The sequence below is a fragment of the Mobula hypostoma genome, chromosome 22 (assembly GCF_963921235.1).
Source record: "Mobula hypostoma chromosome 22, sMobHyp1.1, whole genome shotgun sequence".
NCBI classification, from domain to species: Eukaryota; Metazoa; Chordata; class Chondrichthyes; order Myliobatiformes; family Myliobatidae; genus Mobula; species Mobula hypostoma.
Genome location: NC_086118.1, coordinates 5,729,135 through 5,747,569, shown reverse-complemented (window position 1 = coordinate 5,747,569; position 18,435 = coordinate 5,729,135). Strand labels below are relative to the sequence as shown.

Genomic DNA, 18,435 nt, shown 5'->3' with positions numbered 1-18,435 from the left:
CATAGAAACCCTACAGTACAATACAGGCTCTTCAGCCCACAAAGCTGTGCCAAACATGTCCTTACCTTAAAAATTACCTAGAGCCCTCTATTTTCCTAAGCTCCATGTATCTGTCCAGGAGTCTCTTAAAGGATGCTATCGTATCTGCAATTTTCTATAAAAGGGGGACAACTCAAAAATAAAGTGGAAAGGAACAATATTACCTTTTTATGCTAACAATTTAAATTAAATATGTTATTGGTTATGAAGGGGAAAAGCAGATTTAAGGAAAGAAGGTGAAAAATGACAAAAACCATTGAAAACTAACATTGTTTGCAAGAATACATGGATAAATGTCCATGGTTCGATTTGGAAAATGTCTGAGTCAGTATTTTAAGCTTTAAATTTAATCATATACATACTTTCCAATCTTTATTTAGCACTGAAAACAGTGATTAAACATGCTTCCAGTTATACTGTTTGTGAGAATTCTTTCATGTGGGTGCTCAGCCAGTGGATGCCAAAGAACAGCAGACAGTTGCAGGAGGCCAGGAAAGACAAAGTTTTAAACATCGCTTTCTTCCAGAATATAAATTTAGGGCCCAAATTAAGTAAGTGTGAATAATCCCACCTTGCTAAAGTTAAAAGTGGTATGCCTGTTGTAAATTAGAGCTTCTTCATCAACAAAAAGGGTCATCGGCAGATACCCATTTCACACAGCCAAATATTATATATGAAATTAAGATTTTGTTGAATATCATCAGATTGTTTTGCCCAAACAGTCTGTGGATTCTCACACTAGCTGGAATTAAGAAAGCAGATGAAGTGCTTTAGCATACAATTTAACTGGTTGTACTTCTGCACAGAAAATGCAGAATAGGTGGTTCATGACTGAATATTGCCAATGCATTGTGCAATGATGTGGACACAAAGTTGTGATACAAACTGGGCCCTTTCCTATGGTGGCTGAGTTGACACGTACTACACATTACCTCATTTCTGGGATTCTCTTTCTTTTACAATGAATTGTGGAGCTATCATGAGTTATCCACGAAGGGAAAATTATGATAAATATCCCAGTCTTTCGTTACAATTTTTATAGGGTCCGGATCAAAACAGTTGACAAATGCAACACTCTTAGTCGAAAATTCAGGATCTCAGTTGAGAATCTATTTAATAGCTGACATGATACCATAGGATATCAGAAATCTACTTGTTGACAGCCACAAAATCCCCGGCCTTGCCTGCTTTTGGCAACTGAATAGGAGGTCGAATCGTTCGGACAGAGATGGTGCTCAGTACTCGGTATTGGAGAGCTGATCAGAGCTCGTAGTTTTCGGATGACTCAGAGTCAGATTGTGGTCGGCGTGGCAGGGAGAGTTTTTCTTCCTTCTCTCGTTTGCGTGAGATGTGGGACATTTGAGAGACTTTGAACTTTACAGTGCTCACGGACTTCATCAAGTTATGGTATTGTGCACTGTTGTAACTATATGTTATAATAATGTGCTTTTGTCAGTTTTTTCAGTCTTGGTCTGTCCTGTGTTTTGTGATATCACACCAGAGGAAATAATGTATCAATTCTTAATGCATGCATTATTAAATGACAATAAAAGAGGACTACGTGTTTTCATAATCTAACAGAGGAAGTACCAGTGAGTCAACCAGAGACAGCCTCAGAGGCTGCAGTGTCCCATATCTCAATTACTTTATTATTCATGCTGCTAATGTCATTTCAAAAGCACACTTTATTTCTGTACAAGTTTAGATCAAAGTATATTTAAGTCAACCTAGTTGAATGTAACACGGCAAAAAATATTTAGTGTTTGAAATAAAGGCCACAAGACATAAGAATTAGGCCACTCAACTCACTGAGTCTGCTCTGCTATTCCATCAAGGCTGATTTATTATCCCTCTCAACCCCATTCTCCTACATTCTCCCTGCAACTTTTGATGCCTTGACTAATCATGAACCTAACAACCTCCGCTTTAAAAATACTCAATGGCCTGGCCTCCACACACCTCATCTCTGTGGATGCCCCTCTATTCTTAGGCTGTGCGCACTGGTCCTAGACTCACCCACTTTAGAAAAAATCCCCTCCACATCTACTGTATCTCCGCCTTTCAATATTAAGTATGTTTCAATGAGATTCCACCCCCCCCCCATTCTTCTAAATTCCAGTGAGTACTGGCTCAAAGCCATCAAACACTCCTCATACATTAGTACTTTAATGCCCAGAATCATTCTTGTAAACCTCCTCTGGACCATCTCCAATGCCAGCACATTGTTTCTTAGATAAGAGGTCCAAAACTGCTCACAATACTCCAAGTGCGGTCTGATCAATGCCCTATAAAGCCTCAGCATGACATTCCTTGTTCTTATATTCTAGTCCTCTCAAAATAAATGCTAACATTGCATTTGCCTTCTTTACCACTGACTTGACCTGCAAGTTAACCTTTAGGGAATACTGCTCAGGGACTCCCAAGACCCTTTGCACCTCTGACTTTTGAATGTCCTCCCCAATTAGAAACTAGCCCTCCTGATTTCCTTCTTAAGTGTTTTCTTCCATTCCTTATACCCCTCAAGTACCTGATTTGTTTCTATATGCCTATACCTGCTATGCACCTCCTTCTTAAACAGGGTCTCAACATCTCACGAAAACCATGGTTCCCTAAACCTGTTAGCCTTGCCTTTTAATCCAACAGGAATAATACTATGTATTTCCAAAATTTCACTTTTGAAGGCTTTCCATTTACCAAGCACACTTTTGCCAGAAAACAACCAAACTTGCCAGCTCCTTTCTGATACCATCAAAATTGGCCTTTCTCCAATTAGGAATCTCAATCTGAGGACCAGGCCTATCGTTTTCCAGAATTATCTTGACTGGCATTGATCATTATGGCATTATGATCAATAGATCCAAAGTGTTCCCCTACTCACAATTCAGTCATCTGTCCTGCATGTTCCCTAGCAGTAGATTCAGTATCGCCATCTCTCTAGTTGGGATTTTTATTCATTCGTTAAGGAAACATTCCTGAACACATTTGACAAACTTAATCCATTCAGCCCTTTTTCAGTATGGGAGTCCCAGTCACATACTATCACAATATTATGTTTCTCGCAGCTTCCTGCGATCCCTCTACAAATTTGCTGCCCTAAATCTTTCTGGCTATTGTGTGGCCGATCATATCATCCCAATAATGTGGTCATCTTTATTCTGTGGTTTCTTATTCCTCAGTTCCATTGGTAGAGCCTCAGTAGATGAGCCTTCCAGTCTGTCCTGTCTGAGCACCGCAGTGACATTTTCTCTGACTAGTAATGCCACCCCTCCCTCTTTAATCCTTCCAGCTCCATTACGTCTAAAACTACAGAAGCCCAAAGCATTGTGCTGCCAGTCCTACCCCTCCTGCAACCAAGTCTCACTAATGGCTACAAACTCATAATTCCACATGCTGATCTACGCCCCTAAGGCTCATCTGCTGTTCCTACAATACTCCTTGCATTGAAATACACACAGCTCAGAACATTTGACCCACCATGCTCAACCTTTCGATTCCTGCCTTTGTATGTAAGGTTACCAAAATCTTTTACCACAACTACTCCACTATCTGCTCTAGCCCCTGCAACTCTAGTTTAACCCCCCTCCCCCAGTGCAGCACTAGCAAACCTACACACAAGGATACAAGTTCCCTCCAGTTCAGATGCAAACCATCCCATCTATACAGCTCTCACCTTTTCCAGAAGAGAGCCAAATGATCCAAAATCTGAAGCCTCCCTTCTGCACTTTGCCACGTGCTAAACTGTATGATCTTCCTGTTTCTGGCCTCACTAGCACATGACATCGGTAGCAATTCTGAGGTCACAACTCTGGAGGTCCTGTATTTTAACTTAGCACCTAAATCCATGAACTCACTTTGCAGAACCTTGTTACCCTTCTCCACACAATCTCTGACTCCTCACCCTCCCACTTAAGAATACTGTGGAGTCGATCCAAGATGTCCCTGACCCTGGCACCCAGGAGGCAAAAGTGCCATCGGGAATCTTGTTCTCATCCACAGAACCTCATATCAATTTTCCTAACTACTAAATCCCCCATCTCTACAGCTTGCCTCTTCTCTCTCTTCTGAGCCACAGAGCCAGACTCAGTGCTACAGACCTGACTGCTGTGGCTTTCCTCTGCTAGGTACTCCCCCCTCCCCACCCCACAACAGTATCCAAAAGCTGTTATTGAAAGGAACGGCCACCTGAGTACCCTTCACTCACTGCCTATCCTCTTTCCCCTTCCTGATGGTTGCTCAGTTACCTGTGTTCTGCATCTTAAGTGTAACTACCTCCCCTGTATCACCTGTCTACCCTTCAGCCTACCAAATGATCCAGAGTTGATCCAGCTCCATCTTCAATTCCGTAACAGTCAGCTGGCCACACATCTTGCAGGTATAGCCGTCAGTGACACTGGTGGTCTTGCCTTTCCACATCCCTCAAGAGGAGCATTCCACTATCCTCTCTGGCATTTCCACTGCTCTAACCGTCCAATAAGAAAGAAAATCTACATACAGCCTCTACCTCTCCTTGCTGAAACCTCCATCAGCCAAAGACTCAGCCCTGTCCCACTCACATAATGCTGCTCTGTTTAAATCTAACTTCTTTTTATTGGCCCTTGACAAGTGCCTAATTATCCCATGATATGCAGTGCACAGAATGTCCTGACTGCTTCCACTTGCTCCTTTTCAAATTTCACTCCCGCTATGCGCAATCAATCCAGCAGTTCCTGGTGATCTATGGCACGCAGAATGTCCTGGTCTTGTGGGAATTAGGGTAGTCAGCAGGCATTTGTATGACAGCTTAGATTTGTATGGAAGCTGATGGAGACGATCAAAGAGTTGTGTTTGAGTTGAGCAGAAATATCAATGGGTGTTGAATAGGTGGGATTATGTAGTTACTATTGCTTTAGATGGGTGATCTGCAACTCACTGGGACAAAGCAGACTGGCTCAGCCTCAGGAAGAAAAGGGAAATAAGGAATTATTTCAGTTATATAAAGGATAAAAGGGAGGTGACAGTTGACTTTGGACCACTGGAAAATGATGCCAGTGAGTTAGTAATGGGGGGCCAAAGAGATGGCAAATGAACTTAATGAGTACTTTGCATCTGTCTTCACTGTGGAAGACACAGCAGTAGTACCATTGCTCTTACAAAGGAAAAAGTGTTAGGCAAACTCAAAGGTCTTAAGGTGATAAATTATCTAGACCAAATAGACTACATCCCAGAGTCCAGAGAGAGGTTGCTGAAAGATAATGGATGCATTGGTCATGATCTTTCAAGAATCACTTGATTCTGACATGGTACCGGAGGACTAGAAGATTGCAAATGTCACTACACTTCTTTAAGAATGGAGGAAGGCAAAAGAAAGGAAATTATAGGCCAGTTAGCCTAACCTCAGTGGTTGAGAATGTGTTGGAGTCCGTTATTAAGGATGAGGTTTTGGGATACTTGGAGACTAATGATAAGATAAATCAAAGTCAGCATGGTTTCTGTGAAAGGAAATCTTGCCTGTCAAATTTGTTAGAGTTCTTGAGGAAGTAACAAGCAGGGTGGACAAAGGAGAGTCACTGGCTCTCATTTACTTGGATTTTCAGAAGGCATTTGATAAGGTGCCACACATGAAGGTGTTTAACGAGATAAAACCCTATGGCATTACAGGAAAGATACTGGCATAGATAGAGGAATGGCTGACAGGCGGGAAACAGTGAGTGGGAATAAAGGAGGCCTTTTCTGGTTGACTGCCAGTGGCTAGTGGTGTTCTTCAGGGGTCGGTATTGGGACCACTACTTTTCATATTGTTTGTCCATGATTTGGATAATGGAATTGATAGCTTTGTGGCAAAGTCTGCAGATGATACAAAGATGAGTGGAGGGGTAGGTAGTGCAATTGCAGCAGGACTTTGACAGATTGGAAGAGTGGGCAAAAAAGTGGCAGATGGAATACAATGTTGGGAAATGTATAATAATGCATTAGGTAAAAGGAACAACAGTGCAGACTATTACCTAAATGGGGAGAAGGTTCAAACCTCAGAGGTGCAGCGGGACTTGGGAGTTCCCGTGCAAGACTTCCAGAGGGTTAATTCATAGGCGGAGTCTGTGATAAAGGCGGCAAATGCAATGTTCGCATTTATTCAAGGGGAATAGAATATAAAAGCAAGGAGATAATGCTGAGCCTTTATAGGACACTAGTCAGGCCACGCTTGGAGTATTGTCATAGAAACATAGAAAACTTAGGCAAATGCAATGTTGGCATTCATTTCTAGAGGAATAGAGTATAGGAGCAGGAATGTGATGTTGAGGCTCTATAAGGCGCTGGTGAGACCTCAGTTGGAGTACTGTGGGCAGTTTTGGTCTCCTTATTTAAGAAAGGATGTGCTGACGTTAGAGAGGTACAGAGAAGATTCACTAGAATGATTCCGGGAATGAGAGGTTTAACATATGAGGAACGTTTGTCTGCTGTTGGACTGTATAGGGGGGACCTCATAGAAACATTTCAAATGTTGAAAGGCATGGACAGAGTGGATGTGGCAAAGTTGTTTCCCATGATGGGGGAGTCTAGTACGAGAGGGCATGACTTAAGGATTGAAGGGCACCCATTCAGAACAGAGATGCGAAGAAATTTTTTTAGCCAGAGGGTGGTGAATCTATGGAATTTGTTGCCACAGGCGGCAGTGGAGGCCAAATCATTGAGTGTATTTAAGGCAGAGATTGATAGGTATCTGAGTAGCCAGGGCATCAAAGGTTATGGTGAGAAGGCAGGGGAGTGGGACTAAATGGGAGAATGGATCAGCTCATGATAAAATGGCCGAATGGCCGATTTCTGCTCCTTTGTCTTCTGGTCTAACCTACAGCACAATACAGACCCTTACAAAGCTGTGCCAAACGTGTCCTTACCTTAGAAATTACCTAGGGTAACCCATAGCCCTGTTTTTTTTAAGCTCCATGTACCTGTCCAGGAGTTTCTAAAAAGACCCTATTGTATCTGCCTCCACCAGCATCATCCGCAGCCCATTCCACGCACTCACCACTCTCTGCATAAAAAACATACCCCTGACACCTCTTCTGTACCTATTTCAAGGACCTTAAAACTGTGACCTGTTGTGCTAGCCATTTCAGCCCTGGGAAAAAGCCTCTGACTATCCACATGATCACTGCCTCTGATCAGTTTTGTCAATGGCTTTGGGCCCAAATCTCAGAAAGGGTGTATTGTCATTGGAGAGAGTCCAGAGGAGGTTTATGAGGATGATTCCAGGAATGAAGGGGTTAATGTATGAGGAGCATTTGGCAGCTTTACGCCTATGCTCACTGGAATTTAGAAGTATGCGAGGGGTTCTCACTGAAACCTACTGAATGTTGAAAGGACTAGATAGGGTGGATGTGGAGAGGATGTTTCCTATGGTGGAAGTATCCAGAACTAGAGGGCACAGTCTCAAGATTGAGGGGTGACCTTTTAGAACAGAGGTAAAGGGGAATTTTTTTTTTAGCTAAAGAGTAGTGAATCTGTGGAATGCTCTACTACAGACTGCGGTGGAGGCCAAGTCTTTGGGCATATTTAAGGTGGAAGTTGATAGTTTCCTGATTGGTCAGAGCATCAAAGGATATGGTGTGAAGGCAGGTGTATGGGATTGAGTGGGATGTGGGATCAGCCATGATGCAAAGGCAAAGCAGACTCGATGGGCTGAATGGCCTAATTCTGCTCATGTCTTAAGGTTTTATGGAAGGAAGATTGTGGCTGGTAGGAAAGTCAGCAGCTGCTGTTTTTCCTAATATTTAATTGATGGAAGTTTCTACTCACCCAGTGCTAGATGGTAGGCAATCAATCTGGCAACTTAGGGAGCTGGGGCATTGCAAGAGGTGGGTGGTCTTCAAGCTGATGTGGAAGCAGGAACAGTGTAAGTGATGTTGGAATACCGGAGCTGAGAGAAGGTGAAAGGCCAGAACAGGGAGAGAAGGTAGAACACGAGAAAAGGGTGGTGATCATCCAGTTGTGACTAGGGACATTCAAAACTGAACCATGTAAGCTACTTCAGTGTTGCTGCAGGAGCAGGGATTCAAAAAGAGTGCTGGGAAAAATCTGCAGATAAAGGACTTTGGAAAGGAAAGAGTGGTTAAAGATGAAGTGGTAGTTTCCAAACAGTGAAAACTCCAAGTTTATTTTGAGACAATGGGGATGGTATTTAAACTATAGAAGCATAGAAAGCATACAGCACAATACAGGCCCTTTGGCCCACAATGCTGTGCCGAACATGTCCTTACTTTAGAAATTACCTAGGGTTACCCATAGCCCTCTATTTTTCTAAGCTCCATGTACCTATCCAGGAGTCTCCTTAAAGACCCGATCATTTCTGCCTCCACCGCCGTTGCCGGCAGCCCATCCCATGCACTCACCACTCTCTCCGTAAAAGAAACTTACCACTGACATCTCCTCTGTACCTACTTCCAAAAACCTTAAAACTGTGTCCTCTCGTGTTAGCCATTTCAGCCCTGGGGAAAAAAAACCTCTGACGATCCACATGATCAATGTCTCTCATCATCTTATATATCTCTATCAGGTCACCTCACATCCTCCATCCCTTCAAGGAGAAAATGCCAAATTCACTCAACCTATTTTCATAAGGCATGCTCCCCAATCCAGGCAATATCCTTGTAAATCTCCTCTGCACCCTTTCTATGGTTTCCACATCCTTCCTGTAGTGAGGCAACCAGAACTGAGCACAGTATTCCAAGTGGAGTCTGACCAGGGCCCTATATATCTGCAACATTACCTCACCTCCTAAACTCAATCCCACAATTGATGAAAGCCAATGCACTGTATACCTTCTTAACCACACAGTCAACCTGCGCAGCTGCTTTGAGTGTCCTATGGACTCGGACCCCAAGATCCCTCCGATCCTCCACACTGCCAAGAGTCTTACCATTAATACTATATTCTGCCATCATATTTGACCTACTAAAATGAACCACCTCACACTTATTTGGGTTGAACTCCATCTGCCACTTCTCAGTCCAGTTTTGCATCCTATTGATGTCCCGCTGTAACCTCTGACTACCCTCCACACTATCCACAACACCCCCAGCCTTTGTGTCATCAGCAAATTTACTAACCCATCCTTCCATTTCCTCAACCTGGTCATTTATAAAAATCACGAAGAGTAAGGGTTCCAGAACAGATTCCTTGAGACACGCCATGTGTCACTGACCTCCATGCAGAATATGACCTGTCTATAACCACTCTTCGCCTTCTGTGGGCAAACCAATTCTGGATCCACAAAGCATTATCCCCTTGGATCCCATGCATCCTTACTTTCTCAATAAGCCTTTCATAGGGGATCTTATCAAATGCCTTGCTGAAATCCATATACACTACATCTACTGCTCTATCTTCATCAATACGTTTGAGGGAGAAGGCTGTACCATAGGAGAGGGACAGGAGATTGTAACTGTATACATAAAGGGGAGAAATTCTGAGGCATTGATCTAATAGCAGGACACCAAAAATATGCAGGGCACACAACGTATCAAAGGCAGAATGTTGGTCTTCCCATCATGTTTCGGTATGGTTCACTGATAGCAGTGTGGAAGGTGCTGAATGGAACAGTCGAAGTGATCTGGATGACTTGTTCTGCTGGGTTTTAACCTCTGGATGTTTTTAGACCAGGGATGGACAGGGTGAGATCAAGAACTTACACTACAAAGCACACAAGAAATTGTTCCCCAAAACTTAATATTTTTACCCTCTGATTTGTTAGCAAGCAAAAATTGAAATTATCCATGACTGTTCTCAAATCCTCTATACTCCATTTTTCAACCCTGTCATTTCTAACCACCCCTTCTGGGCCCACTGCCCCCTTCAATGCTTCATTACTGGAGCAAGATGGGAAAGGTGTGCATTATTACATCCTGACTACGCCCCCCCCCCCACACACACACACACACATCCATGATGTTTGTTAGTTGGCTTTGATCCAGGATCATTGAAAGAAAGGTAATACATGTTCAGGTTGGAAATGTTTCCTTGGAAGGAAACAAAGAACTCAGCCCAACTGCTCACTGTTCGACTCTCCAGAGTTTTCTCCCTCTCTGCCTCAGTTCAACCTGTTAGCAGTTCCATTCTCCCTCATTCTTATCTAACTTCCCAACTTCCATTGCACTTACATTGCTAATCCACGTTCTCCCTACTCTCTGGGGTGACATTCCCCAGGTATGGTATCACCAGTCATTAGTTTCCTTTCTCTCAAAAGATCTATCCTGAAATAACATGCAGTCTTTCATCCCCTGAAAGAAATTTCCCCTAACTCAACTGGCAGAGACTGAGGGATGTTCCCAAAAAAACAAAAAAAGCAGGATAGACAGGCTCTGTAAACACTGCCTTGAATCTATGGATGAGACTCATCGTGTTCCCAACACCATAGAATTCCAGCGTCCCTTCAGAATAGTCGAGGTAGATTCCAATCCGTTGCTGCCTTCCTGACTGGACAGTGACCTCTTGTTTATTGTGGAGGGCAGAAAATTTGCTGTTGCTGTACAAAAGACACCAGGAGAGATTGTTCCTCCCAATCAGGCTGCTCATATTTGACCCTTTCCTCTTGATCCCTTGGTACGTGAGCCCGATTCCTGCCCAGTGTCCACTCACTTCCACCTCCCAATAGCAGCAGCCCTCCGATATGCTCTGAGTGCACAACACTTGAGGGAAGCTGTTGAACCTGTCCTGGTGTTCTGGATAGGAGACGCATTCAGGATCAACATCTGTCACTGTTCGGTTGTCGTCTGAGAGAAGGAGATGCTTGTGAGCTGTGTTAGGGTCAAACATCAAATGAAGAGCATCTGCAGACACAGAAGATAGTAATTAATGCACACTCCTATGAAGGTCATAAGACAACTAGGATATAGTCCAGCCAAGCACAAGTGTTACACAGTTCCTTAGGTTGTAGTTATAGTTGTAGACCACAGTCATTGTCGTAGGGTAAAATAGTCATCCATGTTGAACAAGTTCAGCCAGAACTATTTCACTATGTTTGGCCCTTTAAACATTTCTTGTCTATGAGCTTATCTACATGTTACAATAGTCATGGGGGATTTCCTTATGCAGGTAGATTGGGAAAGTCAGGTTGGTGCTGGATTCCAAGAGGGTGAATTTGTAGAAAGCTTTTGTTGAGCCCACTAGGCGAAAGGCTATTCTGGATTGGGTATTGTGTAATGAATCGGATTTGAGCAGGGAGCTTAAGGTAAAGGAACCCTAAGGAGACCGTGATCATAATATGATAGACTTCACCCTGCAATTTAAGAAGGAGAAGCTAAAGTGAGATGTTTCAGTATTATAGTAGAGTAAAGGAAACTAGAAAGGCATGAGAAAGAAGCTGGCCAAATTTAATTGGAAGGGAACACTAGCAGGGATGATGGCAGAGTACAACAGCTGGAATTTCAGGGAGAAATTTGGAAGGCACAGGATAGATACATTTCAAAGAAGAAGATGTATTTTAAAGGTAGGATGACATAACCATGGCTGACGTGAAGACAACATATAAGCAAAAGGCCATATAATAGAGCAAAAAATAGTGGGAAGGTAGATGATTTAGAAGCTCTTAAAAACCAATAAAAGGCAGCTAAAAAGTCATAAGGAGGGAAAACATAGAAACATAGAAAATAGGTGCAGGAGTAGGCCATTCGGCCCTTCGAGCCTGCACCACCATTCAGTATGATCATGGCTGATCATCCAACTCAGAACCCTGTACCTGCCTTCTCTCCATACCCCCTGATCCCTTTAGCCACAAGGGCCATATTAAGTATAGCCAATGAACTGGCCTCAACTGTTTCCTGTGGCAGAGAATTCCACAGATTCACCACTCTCTGTGTGAAGAAGTTTTTCCTAATCTCGGTCCTAAAAGGCTTCCCCTTTATCCTCAAACTGTGACCCCTCGTTCTGGACTTCCCCAACATCGGGAACAATCTTCCTGCATCTAGCCTGTCCAATCCCTTTAGGATTTTATACGTTTCAATCAGATCCCCCCTCAATCTTCTAAATTCCAACGAGTACAAGCCCAGTTCATCCAGTCTTTCTTCATATGAAAGTCCTGCCATCCCAGGAATCAAGCTGGTGAACCTTCTTTGTACTCCCTCTATGGCAAGAATGTCTTTCCTCAGATTAGGGGACCAAAACTGCACACAATACTCCAGGTGTGGTCTCACCAAGGCCTTGTACAACTGCAGTAGAACCTCCCTGCTCTGTACTCGAATCCTCTTGCTATGTATGCCAACATACCATTCACCTTTTTCACCGCCTGCTGTACTTGCATGCCCACTTTCAGTGACTGGTGTACAATGACACCCAGGTCTCGTTGCACCTCCCCTTTTCCTAATCGGCCACCATTCAATTAATAATCTGTTCTCCTGTTCTTGCTACCAAAGTGGATAACCTCACATTTATCCACATTAAATTGCATCTGCCATGAATTTGCCCACTCACCTAACCTATCTAAGTCACCCTGCATCCTCTTAGCATCCTCCTCACAGCTAACACTGCCACCCTGCTTCGTGTCATCCGCAAACTTGGAGATGCTGCATTTAATTCCCTCGCCTAAGTCATTAATACATATTGTAAACAACTGGGATCCCAGCACTGAGCCTTGCAGTACCCCACTAGTCACTGCCTGCCATTCTGAAAAGGTCCCATTCCCACTCTTTGCTTCCTGTCTGCCAACCAATTCTCTATCCACATCAATACCATACCCCCAATACCCTGTGCTTTAAGTTTGCACACTAATCTCCTGTGTGGGACCTTGTCAAAAGCCTTTTGAAAATCCAAATATACCACATCCACTGGTTTTCCCCCTATCCACTCTACTAGTTACATCCTCTAAAAATTCTGTAAGATTCGTCAGACATGATTTTCCTTTCACAATGATTTCACTGCTTTCCAAATGTGCTGTTATCACATCTTTGATAACTGACTCTAGCATTTTCCCCACCACCAATGTCAGGCTTACCAGTCTATATTTCCCCGGTTTCTCTCTCCTTTTTTAAAAAGCGGGTTACATTAGCCACTCCCAATCCTCAGGAACTAATCCAGAATCTAAAGAGCTTTGAAAAATTATCACTAATGCATCCACTATTTCTTGGGCTACTTCCTTAAGCACTCTGGGATGCAGACCATCTGGACCTGGGGATTTATCTGCCTTTCATCCCTTCAATTTACCTAACACCACTTCCCTACTAACATGTATTTCCCTCAGTTCCTCCATCTCACTAGACCCTCGGTCCCCTACTATTTTCAGAAGATTATTTATGACCTCCTTAGTGAAGACAGAACCAAAGTAGTTATTCAATTGGTCTGCCATGTCCTTGTTCCCCATGATTAATTCACCCGTTTCTGACTGTAAGGGACCTACATTTGTCTTAACCAATCTTTTTCTTTTCATATATCTATAAAAGCTTTTACAGTCAGTTTTTATGTTCCCTGCCAGTTTTCTCTCATAATCTTTTTTCCCTTTCCTAATTAAGCCCTTTCTCCTCCTCTGCTGGACTCTGAATTTCTCCCAGTCCTCAGGTTCTGCCGCTTTTTCTGGCTAATTTGTATGTTTCTTCTTTGGAATTGATACTATCCATAATTTCCCTTGTCAGCCACGGGTGCACTGCCTTCCCTGGTTTATTCTTTTGCCCAACTGGGATGAACAATTGTTGTAGTTCATCCATGCAATCTTTAAATGCTTGCCATTGCATATCCACCGTCAACCCTTTAAGTATCATTTGCCAGCCTATCTTGGCTAATTCACGTCTCATACCTTCAAAGTTACCCTTCTTTAAGTTCAGAACCTTTGTTTCTGAATTAACTATGTCACTCTCCATCTTAATGAGGAATTCCACCATTTTATGGTGGAAAAGATTAAATATGAAGGTAAACTGTCAGCAGCATCAAAAGAGGACACCAAAAGTATTTGCAGATATATAAAGAGGTGAGAGTAGATATCAGACTGCTGGGAAATGGCGCTGTGGAGGTAGTAATGGCGAACAAGGAAGTGGCAGATGAACTACGCAAGTATTTTGCATCCATCTTCATTAAAAGCACTGAGAAATTTGAACTGGCAACAGAAATGACAAGCAATAAAGTCAAAGACGTCCTGGATTGTAGGGAACATTTGATCCAATTACCACTTCAGACTGGTCAACTTTATGATAGAACAGTATGACACAGTAGGGGACTTTGGCCCACGATGTTGCGTCAATCTATATAAACCTACTCCACAATCAAATTAACGCCCTCGCTCCTGTATAGAGCACAACCCTCCATTTTTCTCCATGTAGCCAGCAGAGATGCATAAGGGTTGACAGTGAGTTCTCACGGGTCAATCAAAAGTAAGAGGCTTATCTTCCTCTTCCTCCTGCAAGAAGACCTCCCAGCAGAGGATGATGTTGCCAGCACATAGTACTGGAACCCCTTGGCTTCTGCCAAGCCACTGTTAATGAGGCAAACTGCAACATCTAAAGTGAATTAAAGACTGTGACCAGCTACCAGGTGAGAGTGTACCCCAGGGACCCATGATTGATTCCCCAGTGTGATGTTTGCCATCGCACATCCTTAGATAGAAAATAATGGGAGATGCAAACATACGGTGTAAATAATCTGCTCTCTTCTTGCAGGTGGGGTCTGGCTTTGTTTCCATGAGGCATGTATCTGATGGGTTAATGGAGTTGGAGACATCATGATCTGCATAAAAGACAGAAATATATTCACACATCTTAGCATGTTTTATTTTTCATATTTTGGGGCTAAATTGAAATCTAAGTAGAAAATGGAGCATTGACCCAAAACAAAATGGAACATTGAACCAGGTCCAATGGACCCTGTACAAAGGACTGGAGGATGAAAGGACTTGAGAGCCTTTGCTAGAGTTACATGTAGTGAACAGTGCTAAGGTGGACTACTCTAGTCAGTTGATCTCTGCTGGGGTTTATACACTGGCAGGTACAGCAGAGGTTAGAAACAGAGAAAAGTTCCATATATACCATCTCACAAATACATCTAGTGTAGATAGAGCAAGGAATAAAAAGGATAACATTTCCTATACACCCCCATGACAAACACTCCTGGGGCAGGGACAACAGAGGTTAGGATAAAGCTAAGTTAAAAAAAAGGTTAGATATAGAATAAAGCTCATGCCATCAAGCCAAATCATTCCTAGGACAAGTATAGTGCCGACTCAGCAGAATTACCTTCATGTCCAGTTGTCCTTGGGGAGGGAACACGTGGCATCTGCTGGTTCCCCGGAGGCACAGACAGTGCTGGAACATATCCTGGAAGTGAAGGACAACATTTTAATTTAAGTTTTGCTGATGAATCAAAAAAAGTTATTTAAAAAACATAAAACAGTAAAGCACACAACATGGGAGCCATGCATACAAGTAATAGATAAAGTTTTTTTGTAAAGACTCAGTACTGAGTACAGCTGTCCCTGTACAGTCCCACCAACACTCTATGGCTAGTAGAGCACAGGCTCAATACAGAGTAAAGCTTCTCTACATTGTCTTGGCAGATGCAGCACTGGTTAGAGTTAAACCTGCTCCACACTGTACCGCAAACAATCCCAGAACAGATCCAGAGTAAGAAAACTGGCCATTTCCACTATAACTCCTCCATCTGTGATACAGCCTCCATCAGCAATGCCTGACTTCTTGGGAAAATCCAGTGTTTCACAACACCCAGTGTTTCACAATTTCTAGAAAGAGCTTCAGTTCATTTACTCTCTCTCAGACTACCCTCATCAATTTATGATCCCTACATCTCATCTCCATGGTAACCCTGGACTGACCCTAGCAGAAATATTCCCCTGTCCTATCTCTCTCTTCCCCACCTTCTCTTCTTCTTAAATCTGACTTGTTTTCTCTCTTGAGGACACAAGAAAGATTGCAGATACTGGAGGAACCCACACAAAATGCTGAAGAAACTTAATGGATCAGGCAGCATCTGTGGAGGAAAATGAACAATGTGTACAACGCTCCTTCTGCCAGAGAAAGCAGGATCTCCCAGTGGCCACACATTTTAATTCCACATCCCATTCCCATTCTGATATGTCTATCCACGGCCTCCTCTACTGCAAAGATGAAGCCACACTCAGGTTGGAGGAACAACACCTTATATTCTGTCTGGGTAGCCTCCAAGCTGATGGCATGAACATTGACTTCTCTAACTTCCGCTAATGCCCCACCTCCCCCTCGTACCCCATCCGTTATTTATTTATATACACACATTCTTTCTCTCTCTCTCTCTCTCTCTCTCCTTTTTCTCCCTCTGTCCCTCTGACTATACCCCTTGCCCATCCTCTGGGTTTCCCCCCCCCCCGTCTTTCTCCCCGGACCTCCTGTCCCATGATCCTCTCGTATCCCTTTTGCCTATCACCTGTCCAGCTCTCGGCTCCATCCCTCCCCCTCCTGTCTTCTCCTATCATTTTGTATCTCCCCCTCCCCCTCTCAAATCTCTTACTAACTCTTCCTTCAGTTAGTCCTGACGAAGGGTCTCAGCCCAAAACGTCGAATGTACCTCTTCCTAGAGATGCTGCCTAGCCTGCTGCGTTCAACAGCAACTTTGATGTGTTGCTTGAATTTCCAGTATCTGCAGAATTCCTCATGTTTACAACTGCCATTAGGGTCCTTTTACCCTAGTCATTTCTTAACTCAATCCATAGAGCCTCTACACCTTCCAATCCTATGTCATCCCTTTCTAATGATTTTATATTATTTCTTATACACAGGGCCACACCACCCCCTCTGCCTACTAACCTGTCGTTCTGATACATCGTATATCCTTGGATGTTCAGCTGCCAATGGCAACCATCCTTTATCTAAGTTTGAGAGATGGCCACAACGTCATACTTGCCAATCTGTAGCTGAATTTCAAGATCATCCATTTTATTTCTTGTGCTGCGTGCATTCAAATATAACATTTTCAGTCCAGTATTTGTTGCTTTCTGTTTTAACTGCACCATGCCTCTATTGCCTGTAACTCATTCCACTGGCTGTGATTATGCCTCATCACCTGCCTGTCCTTAATATCATCTCTGGTGCACACTATCTTTGATTTATTTCTGTTTTCCCCTTCCTCAGCCCTATCACTCCAGTTCCCATCCCCCTGCCAAATTAGTTTAAACCCTCCCTAACAGCTCTATTAAACCTGCCTGTTAGAATATTGGACCCTTTGGATTCAGGTATAACCCATCCTTTTTGTACAGGTCATACCTCCCCCAGAAGAGGCCCCAGTGATCCAGGAACCCGAAGCCCTGCCCCCTATACCGGTCTCACAGCCACACATTAACATGCCTGATCATGCTATTCTTGCACTCACTAGCACATGGCTTTATCTTCTGGTCTTAATAAAGCCACCAGCTTAAGCAAAGAGCTCACTCACCCTAGACATTCTCTCTCTCCCCTATTCCATCAGGCAGATTTAAAAAGCCTGCAAGTACACATCACCAGACACAAACCTGCCATTATAAAATTACTACATAGTTCCCTCATGTCAGTGCCAGCTAACTGGAAGTTATTGATGTCTTGCAAGTGCCCTAACTGTTTTTATCTTTTGGATCTCCACACCACTTGCCCAATGTTATCGTTCTTTTAAAAAGAAACTCCTACATTTGAGTGACTTTATCGGTCAATGCCTTCATCACTGATGATGGTGCATGCCCCAGGGTGATGAAAAGCAACTGGAGCCTTTGCCTCCATCCCCCCCCCCACCCCCCACCAGCAACTCAATACTTCATTTCAACGAAAAAGACAAAGTATAGGATGCACTCAGTTCCTAAATGTACTTTTACATTTCAGTTCAACAACAGCTAAGCAATTAGGAATGGCTAATAAAAGCTGGCCTTGCAACATTCACAACCCTGAAGGAAAGTGCCTCCTGCTACCAGTAGGGGAAGGTGGGAAGGAGGCCAAAGAAGCTGATGGTTGAAAGGGTGATCAGTTTGAAAGTTTGTTCCCTTCTATCAATTGGTGTTAAGGCCCTGCAAGCTGCCACTGGAGATAAAAAAAAATCAAAACAAACTGCATATACCTAAAAGCTCATATAGAAAAGGCTGAAAATATTCAACCATTCTGGCAGCATCAATGAAACAGATACAAAGTCTTCAAACTGAAACGTTCCCTTTGTTTCTCTTCCCACAGAAGGAAGAGTGAAACTCATCCGCTCCTGTATTACAGGAGCCTGAAGACCACTCTGAAAGATTCAGAAACAGTTTCTTCCCCTCCAATATCATATTTCTAAATGTACTATGAATACTACTTTGTTAAGCAACACAAAATGCCAGAGGAACTCAGACAGACCACACAGCATTGATGGAAAAGAGTAAACAGTTGACAGTTTGGGCTGAAACCCTTCATCAGGACTCAGTCTGGACGAGGCCTAAAGGAGGGTCTGAGCCCAAAACAT

The 18,435-nt window shown here is 43.2% G+C and overlaps 1 protein-coding gene across 3 annotated transcripts in view; it reads right to left on the bottom strand.

Annotated features, from left to right (window-relative positions):
- Positions 1–1,673: 1,673 nt before the first annotated feature.
- LOC134336607 (E3 ubiquitin/ISG15 ligase TRIM25-like) overlaps positions 1,674–18,435 on the bottom strand; it is a 40,544-nt gene continuing 23,782 nt past the window's right edge. For 2 of the 3 annotated variants that reach the window (XM_063030934.1, XM_063030936.1), the window contains 3 exons: positions 15,225–15,305; positions 14,623–14,718; positions 1,674–10,841 (listed from right to left, as the gene is read on the bottom strand). In XM_063030934.1, coding sequence (XP_062887004.1) covers positions 10,309–10,841; positions 14,623–14,718; positions 15,225–15,305 — 710 coding nt within the window. In that variant the 3' untranslated portion in view covers positions 1,674–10,308. The remainder of the gene's footprint in view (positions 10,842–14,622; positions 14,719–15,224; positions 15,306–18,435) is intronic. The other variant, XM_063030935.1, reaches the window with a different exon arrangement.